The sequence below is a fragment of the Podarcis raffonei genome, chromosome 3 (genome assembly GCF_027172205.1).
Source record: "Podarcis raffonei isolate rPodRaf1 chromosome 3, rPodRaf1.pri, whole genome shotgun sequence".
NCBI lineage: Eukaryota > Metazoa > Chordata > Lepidosauria > Squamata > Lacertidae > Podarcis > Podarcis raffonei.
This window is the reverse complement of record NC_070604.1, coordinates 109218075-109232292: the sequence shown is the minus strand read 5'-3', so window position 1 is coordinate 109232292 and position 14218 is coordinate 109218075. Positions and strand designations below refer to the sequence as shown.

Genomic DNA, 14218 nt, shown 5'->3' with positions numbered 1-14218 from the left:
ATATTTTAGGGAATATATGAGGACAATGAGATCTCCAATAATGCATTAGCTGGGATTTGGGTCAAAAACCACGGAAACCCTATTATTAGAAGGAATCATATTCACCATGGGCGCGATGTTGGTGTTTTCACGTTTGACCACGGCATGGTAATGTATACTTTTCCTTTTGAGGGGAGCTTATGGGGTGGGTGGGGTGTGCATATTTCTGTGGGGAAAGTGAGTTTTTGTGAGTGTTAAAGCTGCTTGTTTTTGTCCACCTGTTTCCAGTGTGATGGTTTCTCTTTTGCATGGCCCTCAAGTAAATAATGTACCTTGGAGACTATTGAGTCCCAGAGCAGAAGTAATGCCTGGTTAGAAGACTGGGAATGTGCGACAGGTTCCCTCACCCACCTGAATGCCTGCCTCCATTGCCTTGTTAGCATAATCTTTGGTGAAGTGCTACATCTTCACAAGTGCTGGCTACCGTTCCTTTTTAAACCAGGGTTTAGGATGGGTGTTTCAGCTGCTTCATGTATGTCAGCCGCTTGGCACAATAGGTACCAAAAAATTGGTACTAAAGCAGAAGGACAATGCCTCCTTAAAAGCAGGCCACTGAAATTCTGACATTCCCGCCCCGCAGGCTAGGTTTTATAATTGGATTTGGAGGTTAGGTGTAGGATTGATATGGAAAAGTGTCTTCTATCCATCACTTGTCTCTTCATACATCTTCAACAATGATGATCACAAGATCATTTTTCTTTGGAGACCTCCCTCAATCTTTGGTTGGTGCATTACACTCATCTCCTTTCCACAACATATTTCAAAAACTGGGAACAGAATTCCAATTACGCGGAGATTCTTGATGTTTTATTTTCAGCTTGCCCTTCACCGGCTGCTTTGTTCTGAAATTATTGTTTTCCAGTGTTTGCGTTAGTACTTGTTAGGGCTGGTTTACATTTGCAGGATATACTTGACATATTATTATTTGTTTTAGTTATTATTTATTTATAATATGTTTATATATTTATATTTAATATAATATATTTATTTATTTATTTATTATTATTATTTTGTTTTAGTTTTGTTAAAGTTTATTTTACTAGAGCCAGTGTGGTGCAGTGGTTAAGAGCGGTAGACTCGTAATCTGGTGAACCGGGTTCACGTCTCCGCTCCTCCAGATGCAGCTGCTGGGTGACCTTGGGCCAGTCACGCTTCTCTGAAGTCTCTCAGCCCCACTCACCTCACAGAGTGTTTGTTGTGGGGGAGGAAGGGAAAGGAGAATGTTAGCCGCTTTGAGACTCCTTAAAGGGAGTGAAAGGCGGGATATCAGATCCAAACTCTTCTTCTTCTCTAGCCAAAGGCCATGACAAATCCATACAATCACAAACAGTATAAAATATAACACAAACAACTTCAAATAAAAATAGTAACTAGAAATTATGAGAGAGGCGATAACAGAGGAACCACCACGGCTACACTAACGGAGTTTCAATTTAGTCCTCTGAATTCTCCTTACAATTTACAGCTCCTTTTTTTGCCACCAGAGCCAAAAAGACCTCTTATGTGTCACTATAGCATTGTTGTTACTCAGCAGCCACTTTCCTGTACAAACGGGTTTTAGAAAGCTCCGCCTCGGATCTGTGTACAAGGGCAATTGCCCCATATGAAAGAAGATGTTTGCCATGAGGCATCAATGTGGCAAAATCACCAGGTGTTGACTTTGTAACATTGAACTTTAATGTGAGAATGTGGCCTTGGCATTGACAGTTCTCTGCAAGACTCTAGGCTGGTTCAGATTTAACACTAAGCCATAGTTTCGGATTATGAGGATGAGTCTTGGTGAGTCTTCCATCCCCTCCTGCTTCAAACCAACCACAATAATTCAAAAACTTTCACTTCCATTTTAGATTAACCTCCTATTGCTGTGTGGTCTAAGACCAGAGACACCTGGATAGCTCAGCTGGTTAGAGCGTGATGCTAATAACGCCAAGGCTGCAGGTTTGATCCTCGTATGGGGCAGCTGCATATTCCTGCATTGCAGGGGGTTGGACTAGATGATCCTCAGATGATCCTCCTTCCAACTACAATTCTATGATTCTCTGGTTAATCTATGGCTAGTAGAAATAAGGCAAAATAAAGCCACAGCTCATTAAACTGGCTTGCTTTTATTAACTATAGGGAAGATTAACCACAGTGTAGGGTTTGAAAGTAGGGACACGGGTGGCGCTGTGGGTAAAACCTCAGCGCCTAGGACTTCCCGATCACATGGTTGGCGGTTCGAATCCCCGCAACGGGGTGAGCTTCCGTCGTTCGGTCCCAGCTCGTGCCCACCTAGCAGTTCGAAAGCACCCTTAAGTGCAAGTAGATAAATAGGTACCGCTTTATAGCGGGAAGGTAAACGGCGTTTCCGTGTGCTGCTCTGGTGCCGGTTCGCCAGAGCAGCTTCGTCACGCTGGCCACGTGACCCGGAAGTGTCTGCGGACAGCGCTGGCTCCCAGCCTCTAGAGTGAGATGAGCGCACAACCCTAGAGTCTGTCAAGACTGGCCCGTACAGGCAGGGGTACCTTTACCTTTAGGGTTTGAAAAGCACACAACTTCAGTCTAAAGCCTTCTTATCCCAAAGTTGTTACAGACGGGGTAGCATGTGAGCCATATAACTCACACCGTTTGCAGCTAACATGGCCAACGATCAGGCATGATGGGTAATACAAAAAACAACAACTGGGGACATGAGGTTGGAAAAGTCTGTGCTAAATCATAGTTTGTGGTTATGTTACACTTAAACAATGTGCTAGTGTTATGTCCAACTCTGCAACCAAAGAAATGGGCCTGTTTTCTAGTGCAATACTTGAAGTGCTTTTACAGTTGTTCAGATGGAGCATGTGGTCCTGTCTCTTAAAAATTACTCTGTAAGCCAACATGAGCACTTGCAGTTTTAAAGAAATAATAAAACAGTCTAAATGTATTTTTGCTCAGTACTATCTTTATTATAATGTCAGGTAGCTGGGAGGGGGGGGAAAGACACCCACCCAATTATATTTCCTTACCACTCCCCATTTTCTTCCTTGTTTTCAGGGTTATTTTGAAAGCTGCAACATACATAGAAATAGAATAGCAGGTTTTGAAGTGAAAGCTTATGCCAACCCTACAGTAGTTCGTTGTGAAATCCACCATGGTCAAACTGGAGGAATCTATGTTCATGAAAAAGGAAGAGGACAATTTATAGAAAATAAGATCTATGCAAACAATTTTGCAGGTGTATGGATTACTTCAAACAGTGACCCAACAATAAGGTACCTGTCTTTATTTTGGCCTAGATTCTCAAGCCCTTGGACAGAAGTGGGGACTGGCCCACCCTCTGTGGGCCATTTTTGACAAATGGGTAGCGTCACCACCTGTCAGTCACCTGGTATCATATGACATCAGGTAATTCAACTTCAATTGAAGAATCAGCAGTGCACTCTTTAAGTGCTCTCTGGATTCTTCATTTCTTCTTCTGTAGCCCCAGCTTGAATTCAAGCTGTGGCTACCAAAGATTCCAGCCAAAAGAAGAATTCAAGCCTTATTTTTTGCTGGGGATTGGCTCCACTTGAGAGCTCTGGCCCTATTCCAGTAGGGCCGTGCATTTGGAATCAAATTTAGAAGGCATCAAAGGCAAGTACTGCATTCAGAGGAAATATCAGAGGCTCATCAAAGGAAACATGGATGGCATTATAGTGTGCATTGCCACTGATATTTGAGGATCATCTGATTTCTAAGCCATCATGCAAGTCCAGCCCCGTAAGCTTTCTAGATGGGGACTACCTGGGAACGTCATAGAAACCATTCTAAGCTGTTAGAGCGAAGAGCAGTGTTATGTGTAATAAAAATTAATTAGTCTTCCATTTAGAAGCCACAGTTCTGTGTATACTGTACAGCCTATGTACATTTAGATTATGTGGTGCTTGACAACTTCTGTTTTCTCTGGCTTTTTCACCTTAGGGGTAATGCAATTTTCAATGGGAATCAAGGTGGAGTCTACATATTTGGTGATGGAAGAGGCCTTATTGAAGGAAATGACATATATGGTAAAAAAATGAATATTTGCTTTGCTGCATTTGATACTCCTTGTGTCCTTGGGCTGCATTTTTCTTCATACTTAACCTCTTTTAACAGGAAATGCATTAGCAGGGATACAGATTCGGACTAACAGCTGTCCCATTGTTCGACACAACAAGATTCACGATGGCCAACATGGCGGTATTTATGTGGTGAGCATCTCTGTGGGGTTTTGATGTGAACTCAGAAATATTTTCGCTAGAGCCCTTTTCAGGCATTCAAAATGTGGAATGTAAACGTGTGGTTGGGGAAAGAACCTGGAAGGGAAAGCTTGTTAAACATATTAATCTGGAAGGGTTTTAAAAAAAGGTTTGCTTGAAAGTGTTGGCAGTTTGGCATCTTTAACCCCTAAACGTTTGAAAACTTGTCTTGTGTTACTGGGGCACTTTAAGTCTCACCAAAATGAAGAAGTCATAATTAGGCCACAGATTTAGGTTAGGGCCTGATTGTCAACCTGCATAAGTTAGATTGTTGATAATGCACTTTTCTTTCTTATGAAAGATATGAAAATATGAAAGATATGAAAATATGAAAGCATTTAAAAGAGGGTTTTAAAAATTCATGGAGGGTAAGGCTATATTCTACCTCCACTGTCAGAGGCAATATGCCTCTATATCAGTTGCTGGGAGGTGCTGATGAGGAGAGAGTGTTTCACTTGGGACCTGCTTGCAGGCTTCACCTAGCATCTGGCTATGGCTTCTATGAGAACAGGATCCTGGACCAGATGGGCTTTCGGTCTTGCTAACTGTGATCTTGATAAATTAAAGCATTGAAGCAGATTCACTCTTTTCTAATAGTGAACTAAGATGGAGAGTGCTGCTGAGATTGTAGGCAAAAACTTGTTGTTAAGGAACTAGTGGGAAATATCTGCATGCTTGATATAACACCTTTTTTGCAGGTCCTGCTTTTGTTTACCAGTTTTTGTTTTGCTTTCAGCATGAAAAAGGCCAAGGTGTGATTGAAGAAAACGAAGTTTACAGTAATACCTTGGCTGGAGTCTGGGTGACAACAGGAAGCACGCCAGTGCTGAGAAGAAATAGAATACATAGTGGTAAACAGGTACGTCCCACCTTAATATGTGGGTGGCAGAAATACTGATTTCAAACTCTTTACCAGATGGCTGGATTAAAAAAAATGTGAAATTTAAAGAAATAACATTTGGATTTTTTGCATTCCAAATTGCATGGTTTCTTAAAAAGTGAAAATGCTAGCGGTTGCATCTATTTAAGTCCTACTTAGAGTAGACCCATTGAAATAAATGTTCTTGAGTTAGTCAAGTCCATTTGTTTCGGTGAACTTTTGTCTTGAGTTTGACTTAATTGGATATTAGACAAAGACACTGTGGGTGAGTGATTCCCAGGTCCAAGTATTGGGGCTTAACCTGCTCTAGATAGGTTTGCACTCCCTCTGAGAGAACAGGCACACAGTTTAGAAGGCCTCTTGGAACCTTCTGCATCAGCCACCATTGTGAAGAACACCTATCACCAGCCTTGGTTGGTATGTCAACTGTGCCCTTTCCTAGACATAGATAGCTTGGCCTCTGAGTCATGCACTGGTAGCCTAACATTTATACTCCTGTCATGCCCTGTGTGGAGCTTCTCTTACAACTGGCTTGGCGGCTGCAGCTGATGCAGGATGCTGCAGCCCACCTGGCGAATGGGGTTGCTTACCAGGCACATACCATGCCAGTGCTAAGGGACTTTGCCCTGTCTGCCTATTAGCCACTGAACAAGTTTTAAGCTCTTGTTACTTAGATATAAAACCTTTAAAGACTCTGGGCCAGGTCACCCAGAAAGACTGGCTTCCCCTCCATTGCCCAGAAAGGGCATTAAATTCAACAGGTGTGGAATCCTGCTCTTCTCGATGCACCCTGGTGATTGGCTTGTGGTGACACAGAGGGGGCTATTTCACAGGTGGCCGCAGTGTTACGGAATGCACACTGCTGAAATGTGGTCGGCCCCATCTGCGTTGGCATTCTGGCTCCGGAAGATGCAGCTGTTTGGGATTGTTTCATTGCATATTTCAATCATGGATATTTATTTTGTTTAATAGCATTGTTTGTGTATTTTAAATGTGGTGTATTTTCAATTCTGTATTTTAACAGTGTTGTACAGTAGGTTATTTTTGTTTTGTAAACGGTTTAGAAACCATTTTGGCATTCGGCAGTATATGAATAGATATAACAATACAACCCAGTATTCTCTTAAGCCACTGTTAAGTAATGTGGATGTAAGCATGTTAGCTCTGCAGTTAATCACAATCTAAACTGAATTGGTGTCTGTATTAGATTCATGTTGAATGAGGCTTTTCTTTCTAATTGAAAAACCAGTTTGATCATTTCTCAGATATGAATATTTACACTATGCCTCCCAAACACAGGCATTTCATTTTTACCTGATGAAAACAAACTGTTCTTGTTTGCTCAATAAGCAGAAAGGAGCAACACTGGGAAGAAGAAAAGAAAAGAAAATCCCCAGTGTGTTGGTTCCTATATTCCCATATTTAACTTGACCAAGTCTCATGTATGGGATGCTGGTCATAATTATGAAAGACCTTGTATAGGAATATTTTAAATACAATCTCTCTACAGGTTTTAAAAAAAGGAAAGCATGCAAAATGTATACAGAGTAACAAAGATGTGAGGCCTAGTTATACAAATAAAACAGTGTAAATAAAACTATTTTACCTGTTTTAGTAGTCAGATTTACACTATTGTTCTGGAAATACATGAAGTAGTATTAGTGAGATACTTGATTTAATCAACCTCTTTTCTTCCCAGTTTAAATCATGGCTTAAATTGCCATGATATAAAAAATAATTTACCATTTCCCAATGTCTCTTTAATGCTCCAGGTTGGTGTTTATTTCTATGACAATGGACATGGAGTGCTGGAGGACAATGATATCTATAACCATATGTACTCAGGGGTTCAAATCAGGTAAATCATTTGTTTTGCTTCAAAATGTTTTTAATATATAAACCAGTTGTCTTAAGTCAGTGAATTGTCAACTTTTCTCACCATCTTAACAATTGCACTACACTTGTTACTTTAGATTTGGCTGTTGTTCTTTTCTGTCCACTGGCGGGATTGTTATGTGGTAGTAGCTCTTATCTTGGGCTTGAAATTGTTGGAAGCATCAGACCCATGTCTTTCAATGACTAATTTTGTATTTGGCCTGGGAAACAGATTCTCTTCCAGGAGTGGAAAAGCACTTTCCTCTGAACTCCTAAGATGCTAGCACTGAAGTGGATAGAGTCCAGTGCCTTGGCGAGGATACAAATCACCCTGTTCCTGGTCATCAGAATAATCATTTGATGAGAAGGGATAGTGTGATAATTAAGCTACCTCTGTGGGCATATAAGAGAGAATGAATGTTGGGTGGTCACACCTAGAGAGCTGGCCACGAGTGAGTGCAGCCCCAAGCCAAGGAGGTTAGCAACCCCTGTTCTGATCTAACATTTGTCAAAGCTTTATTGGATGACCTCAGAGTAAGTCCCTGTCTTTTATCCTCATTTTTCTATCTGCAAAATAGGAGTTCATTTTGCAGAGTTCTTGGTTTTCATCAAAAAATTAAAACACACTTAGTTCACCAAGTGTGCCATATGAATTATATTTTCCCTTCCCTTTTAAACACAGTGAAGAGTTGCAGGCTGATGAAAAAGAATGGCAAAGTCCTTTCGTGCACACAAGCAGTTTCTTAACTTTCATCATAGAGCATACTTGAAAGATTTTTTCCATAGCTAAAAATACTCTTCAGTTTCTCAACTTTTCAGGGTGTGGTATAGAGTCACTTTAGAACATGAGAGGTGCCATAAAAAATTAATTGTAGACATATAAGCCCCATTATATCCATTGTTCTTTATACTACAGTATAAAGATATACTAGATGTGTTCAGATGACAGGTACACGAGGGCTGAGACTAAAAGAGTGGGGGTGAGGGTGTTCACAATTATTTCCAGTAATATTGAAAAGGAGTGGGTAATATTATAAGGGTGTGGGAATGCTAGCCAAAAGAATTGCACCTTAATTAAGAATTTAAGCTCCCCCTTCACTATTTAAAAAATAAAATAAAAAGAAGAGAACATCTGGTGCAGCCATGTACTTTCAGAACCTTTATCTGCCAGAACATTACTTTGTGAGTCTGGATTTGGTTCATAACATAGGAGAGATTCTGCATTCAGCTAAACGGGGATCTCGTGGTCTATGGGATTGTTTTCTATACATGCTGAGAGGGGAAGGTATATAGGAAGAAATGTATGAGTGCCTGACGTACTCTAGGCTTATCATGCAGGTACTTAAATCTTTCTTGATTATACAATGCTGATAATGCTTTTTAAATCATCAAATGTAGTTCACGTCACCTGTACAAAATAATAAGCTATTTCTGAGTAACCTCTTTGTTTGCTTATGTACAGAACTGGAAGCAACCCCAAAATTAGGCGCAACAAAATTTGGGGAGGCCAGAATGGTGGGATTCTTGTTTATAATTCTGGTAAGCTTCCTCTCTACTTCATTCTTATAATTTAAAATATGAGGCTGTTTCACCCTAATGCAAAATCTTGATGTTTTATTTTATGTTTGAAAGGGCTCGGCTTTATAGAAGACAATGAAATTTTTGATAACGCAATGGCTGGAGTTTGGATTAAGACAGACAGCAATCCCACATTAAGAAGAAACAAAATCCATGATGGAAGAGATGGAGGCATCTGTATATTTAATGGGGGCAGAGGTACTAGTCCACTCACTTTTATAATGTTTATTTTTAGCCAGAGTGATGCCTTTTAAAAATAAAATGAAGTCTTTGTTCTCTTTAATCAACTGTCACTGTGACCATATTTTGATCCTTTGAGAAGCTGTTTAGTCATATATAATATAAAAAGGAGCTGTAATTCTCTATTTAGCCACCAAGAATATGTCTGCATTGCAGGATCAAAATTTCACTAGCTGAACTGTGGCCTTTTCTGAGAGAGTTCCAAATTGTGGCTGAAGAATATGTAAAACCCTTTCTTCCTGTTCAGATAACCAAGCTACATTTTACTAATTCAAATAGCTGTTGGAGTTCAGCTAATTCCCACTATCTGCAGAAAACATTTATGTTAGTATTTGAATATGTCTATATTCCAAGTGTTAAAAAGCAATATATCTACCATCACCCCGCACAATTACTGTACTCAGTATTTATTTATTTTCTGTGCTTGTAAACAAAACAAATTTCAGACTGATTATTTTTGTTCTGTCTTAGGTCTCCTTGAAGAGAATGATATCTTTAGGAATGCACAAGCTGGGGTCCTTATCAGCACAAATAGTCATCCTGTGTTAAGAAAAAATAGAATATTTGATGGATTTGCTGCTGGTTTGTATTTGATTTATATTGTCTTTATCTCAGAATAGTGTTAAGACATCAGATCTAGGAGTGTTTCAGTCATTTGCAAATACTCTGATATTTCATAATGTCTTAAAATCACCAGTGAACTTTTGTATTGTCCAAAATATCAGTGGTGGTTTTCTTTTTTCTCCCTTAAAAACTACTGGTTAGCCAGGCCACCCATGTTTTAAATGGCCAACATTTTAGACCATTTGGATCCCTTCCAGTCGGGATTCAGGCCTCATCATGGGACTGAAACTGCCTTGGTCGCACTGGTTGATGATCTCCGGCGGGCTAGGGACAAAGGTGAGAGCTGTTTCCTAGTTCTGCTGGATCTCTCAGCGGCGTTTGATACCATCGACCATAACATCCTTCTGGACCGTCTTCAGGGGCTGGGAGCTGGAGGCACTGTCATACAGTGGTTCCGCTCCTTCCTCCTGGGCCGTGTTCAGAAAGTGGTGGTGGGGGATGAGTGTTCAGACCCCTGGGCTCTCACTTGTGGGGTGCCTCAGGGTTCTGTCCTCTCCCCCATGCTTTTCAACATTTACATGCAGCCGCTGGGAGAGATCATCAGGAGGTTTGGGCTGGGTGTTCATCAGTATGCGGATGATACCCAGCTCTACCTCTCTTTTAAATCAGAACCAGTGAGGGCGGTGAAGGTCCTGTGTGAGTGTCTGGAGGCGGTTGGAGGATGGATGGCGGCTAACAGATTGAGGTTGAATCCTGACAAGACAGAAGTACTGTTTTTGGGGGACAGGAGGCGGGCAGGTGTGGAGGATTCCCTGGTCCTGAATGGGGTAATTGTGCCCCTGAAGGACCAGGTGCGCAGCCTGGGAGTCATTTTGGATTCACAGCTGTCCATGGAGGCACAGGTCAATTCTGTGTCCAGGGCAGCTGTTTACCAGCTCCATCTGGTACGTAGGCTGAGACCCTATCTGCCTGCGGACTGTCTCGCCAGAGTGGTGCATGCTCTGGTTATCTCCCGCTTGGACTACTGCAATGCACTCTACGTGGGGCTACCTTTGAAGGTGACTCGGAAACTACAACTAATCCAGAATGCAGCAGCTAGACTGGTGACTGGGGGCGGCCGCCGAGACCATATAACACCGGTCTTGAAAGACCTACATTGGCTCCCAGTACGTTTCCGAGCACAATTCAAAGTGTTGGTGCTGACCTTTAAAGCCCTAAATGGCCTCGGTCCAGTATACCTGAAGGAGCGTCTCCACCCCCATCATTCTGCCTGGACGCTGAGGTCCAGCGCCGAGGGCCTTCTGGCGGTTCCCTCATTGCGAGAAGCAAAGCTGCAGGGAACCAGGCAGAGGGCCTTCTCGGTAGTGGCGCCCGCCCTGTGGAACGCCCTTCCAGCAGATGTCAAAGCGATAAACAACTACCTGACATTCAGAAGACATCTTAAGGCAGCCCTGTTTAGGGAAGTTTTTAACGTGTGATATTTTACTGTATTTTTGGTTTTTATGGAAGGCGCCCAGAGTGGCTGGGGAGGCCCAGCCAGATGGGCGGGGTATAAATAATAAATTATTATTATTATTATTATTATTAGACAGGAGGAAGAGAGACCACATTTTGCCAGAAGTGAATTCCTGAATTAGTAATTTAATAGGCAACTCTTTTCTTTCACTGTTGGAGATTTGGACTTTATTTAAATCATTTTGGAAGCTCCTTTATATTTCAAAACTTTCATAAAAATGTAAAGCTTTGTGTCTATTTTTCTTTAAAAGTTATAACTTTTCATACATTCAGCGTATTTCTTCCTCCTCCCACCTTAAACCATGTTAAGCATTTGTAAATAATGCATAGGCCTTGTTAGTTACATTTCATTTTTTCACTGTGCATTATCATTTATTTTATACCAGTGGTTAAGGGCCATAGAAAAGCAGAATTTTTAGGAAGGATTTACTTTGGTGATCACTTCAAGGCAGCCTGTAATTTCTCATAGGACCGTAGTATCTGCCCAAGCACTCTCATTAATTATTGTTTGATGCATTTTCAGTCATCACTTTGCACAGCCCTCCGTGGCAGCATAATAATAATAATAATAATAATAATAATAATAATAATAATAATTTTATACCCCACCCATCTGGCTGGGTTTCCACAGCCACTCTGGGGAGTTTACAGCATATATAAAAACATAGTAAAACATCAAGCATTAAAAACTTCCTGATACAGGGCTGCCTTCAGATGTAATAATTTTATTATTATTTTAACCATTCAAGGAATAACTGGCCACTGTAAGCATGCTGACAATGCATCTTTGCTTCCTCACTCATGTCAAATCTTAAAGAAAAAAGCGTCTTTGCTAGGCAGAGACAACATGGAGTAACATGCCACAATACAAACAGCTCCATGATATATCCTGGAGCTGTAACAATGAAGCAAGCTTGCGAGGTGATGGGCACAGGGGGAGAAAAACTCCCCAACAAATGCAGTCAAACATGGGTTCACTGCCGGATCTGAGTGAAGAAAGCGTACTTCACCTCCATTGCTTCCTCTGTTTGTCATTCAGTGGAGTTGTTCCAAATAGCCATGGGCCTATACTTACAGGCTCTAGCGAGGTGTTACAAGCATAAAGTTGCTTGGATCTGCTGCGATCTGGACTCCACCTTTGGAGCAGGTGCTACAGAGGTGTAAGGAACACTTTTCTTGTCTGCTGTTGTTGGGTAGGTTTCAGTTGCTTTGGCCCAAGAACGTGTACAGGGTGCTTTGTCAGTTTGTGCAGCTACTGTTAGCCTATAAAATCACGCAAGGAGGAGACAGTGGGTAGGGCCAGGCTAATAATTTATGCTTTGCTTTGAGAGGTGGCGATAAGACCATTCTTGAAGAAACCTGACTTAGTTTTAGGCCAGCGGCAGATGTCTCCTTGAGAGGGTGGTTGTCAACATTTTTAAGTCCAGTTCAATCAAGATTCAGGCCTGCTTTTGGCTCAGAAACTGCCTTGGTCGCCACCCTGTACGATGACTTGTGTTGGGAGAGACAGAGAATGCAATGGTCTTGGCATCTTTCAATACCATCAGATTTGGAATCCTCCTGGAATAACCGGCTGAGTTGCGGATTGGGGACACCATATTGCAGTGATTCTGATTCTACTTGGACAGCCAGTTCCAGAGTGTGGTCCTTGAAGGAGATTGTTCGCCCCCCCCCCCCCCCGATTCTCCAGTATGGGAACTGATTCTGTTCCCCATGCTATTAAACATCTGCATGAAACTGCAGAGGGTGGGGTCATACAGGGTCTGTGGTAATTGACTTGAGGGCCAATAAACTGAAGCTTCATCTAAGACTGAGATGTTCCTAGGTGATGGTTTTCCCGTCTAGCTGAATAGTATGCAGCCTGCTCTAGATGAAAACTCCAAAGTGTTGTTATGAATTATTGTTTTATAATCATTCAAGTAGCAAGTAACTGAGGCAAATAGCATTTTAATACTTTTTTAAGAGTGCAGTTTCTGCTAATTAACTAGTATACTATTTCTCTTTGGATAGTACCAGAAGAGTCAAAAAATTGTTGCGACAGCTAAATACGTCAAATATTCTGCTAAACTAACCTTTTCCCCTCTAATTTAAGGTATTGAAATAACAAATCATGCAACTGCAACTTTAGAAGGCAATCAGATTTTCAATAACCGGTTTGGAGGTTTATTTCTAGCCTCTGGAGTCAATGTGACAATGAAAGGTATGTTGAATTATGCTCATTTGTAATTTGTAAGTTACTGAAACAGTTACTGAAACTCTTTATAAGGGATACCCAATGAAAATGAAACCCCAAAAGCACCCTCACGTTTACAAACTTGCTTTGACAGCTTCTAAATTAGCCATTTGTGATCGTTTTGGTAGCTCAGTTTAAACAAACCTCTTCTGTGCAAAACTATTAATGTGTCTGACATACACACTTCCTAGCAGTGGCAATGTATTTTCTCTTAGTATTTGTTTTGTGTGAACAGCAGGTGCAGCAGTATTGGTGAAGAGTAGGTAGTATGTTAAAACTTGTAGTCGTGGCCCTGGATCCCGAACACCTGGAACTCGGATGTTTTGGCTCCTGAACATCACAAACCCAGAAGTGATTGTTCCAGTTTGCAAACGTTCTTTTGGAACCCAAACATCCGACGGGGCTTCCGCAGCTTCTGATTGGCCACAGGAGCTTCCTGCAGCCAACCAGAAGCTGTGATTTGGTTTTCGAACGTTTTGGAAGTCAAACGGACTTCCCAAATGGGATTCCGTTCGACTTCTGAGGTACAACTGTACTGCAAAACTCTTCATTGTGCATAAGCTTAAATCCTAAAGGGATTGTGTAATCTTATTTCAGATCAAATCCAAGCTGTTGGATTGGAGGTTTTCCAGAGTCAAGCTATAGCTCATGCACTATAGAATGGCTCACTATGCCGCAGTAAACTGTTAAATCTGACCACTGTTTTATTGCAGATAACAAAATAATGAACAATCAAGATGCCATAGAAAAAGCTGTCAGTAGAGGCCAATGTTTATATAAAATATCAAGTTACACCAGCTACCCCATGCATGATTTCTATAGGTAAGCAAGTATGGGATCTACTTTTCCCACAGCTTAACGTTTGCATGTTTAAAAAATGGATCCGTTTTAAATTGTTAACTTTGCATTTTAGATGTCACACTTGCAACACCACAGACCGCAACGCCATATGCGTAAACTGTATTAAGAAGTGCCATCAAGGACATGATGTGGAATTTATTAGGCATGATAGGTATGTTGACTGACCCTTGATTGAAAACATAGTGCCACTTTTTT

General features: G+C 41.3%; 1 protein-coding gene across 2 annotated transcripts in view; it reads left to right on the top strand.

Annotated features, from left to right (window-relative positions):
* FBXO11 (F-box protein 11) overlaps positions 1-14218 on the top strand; it is a 31104-nt gene that overhangs the window by 15525 nt on the left and 1361 nt on the right. For both annotated transcript variants that reach the window (XM_053383563.1, XM_053383562.1), the window contains exons 10-21: positions 10-147; positions 3055-3272; positions 3961-4046; positions 4135-4229; positions 5014-5136; positions 6930-7015; positions 8495-8571; positions 8665-8808; positions 9322-9432; positions 13022-13129; positions 13876-13984; positions 14076-14174. In XM_053383563.1, the coding sequence (XP_053239538.1) occupies positions 10-147; positions 3055-3272; positions 3961-4046; positions 4135-4229; positions 5014-5136; positions 6930-7015; positions 8495-8571; positions 8665-8808; positions 9322-9432; positions 13022-13129; positions 13876-13984; positions 14076-14174 (1394 nt within the window). The remainder of the gene's footprint in view (positions 1-9; positions 148-3054; positions 3273-3960; positions 4047-4134; positions 4230-5013; positions 5137-6929; positions 7016-8494; positions 8572-8664; positions 8809-9321; positions 9433-13021; positions 13130-13875; positions 13985-14075; positions 14175-14218) is intronic.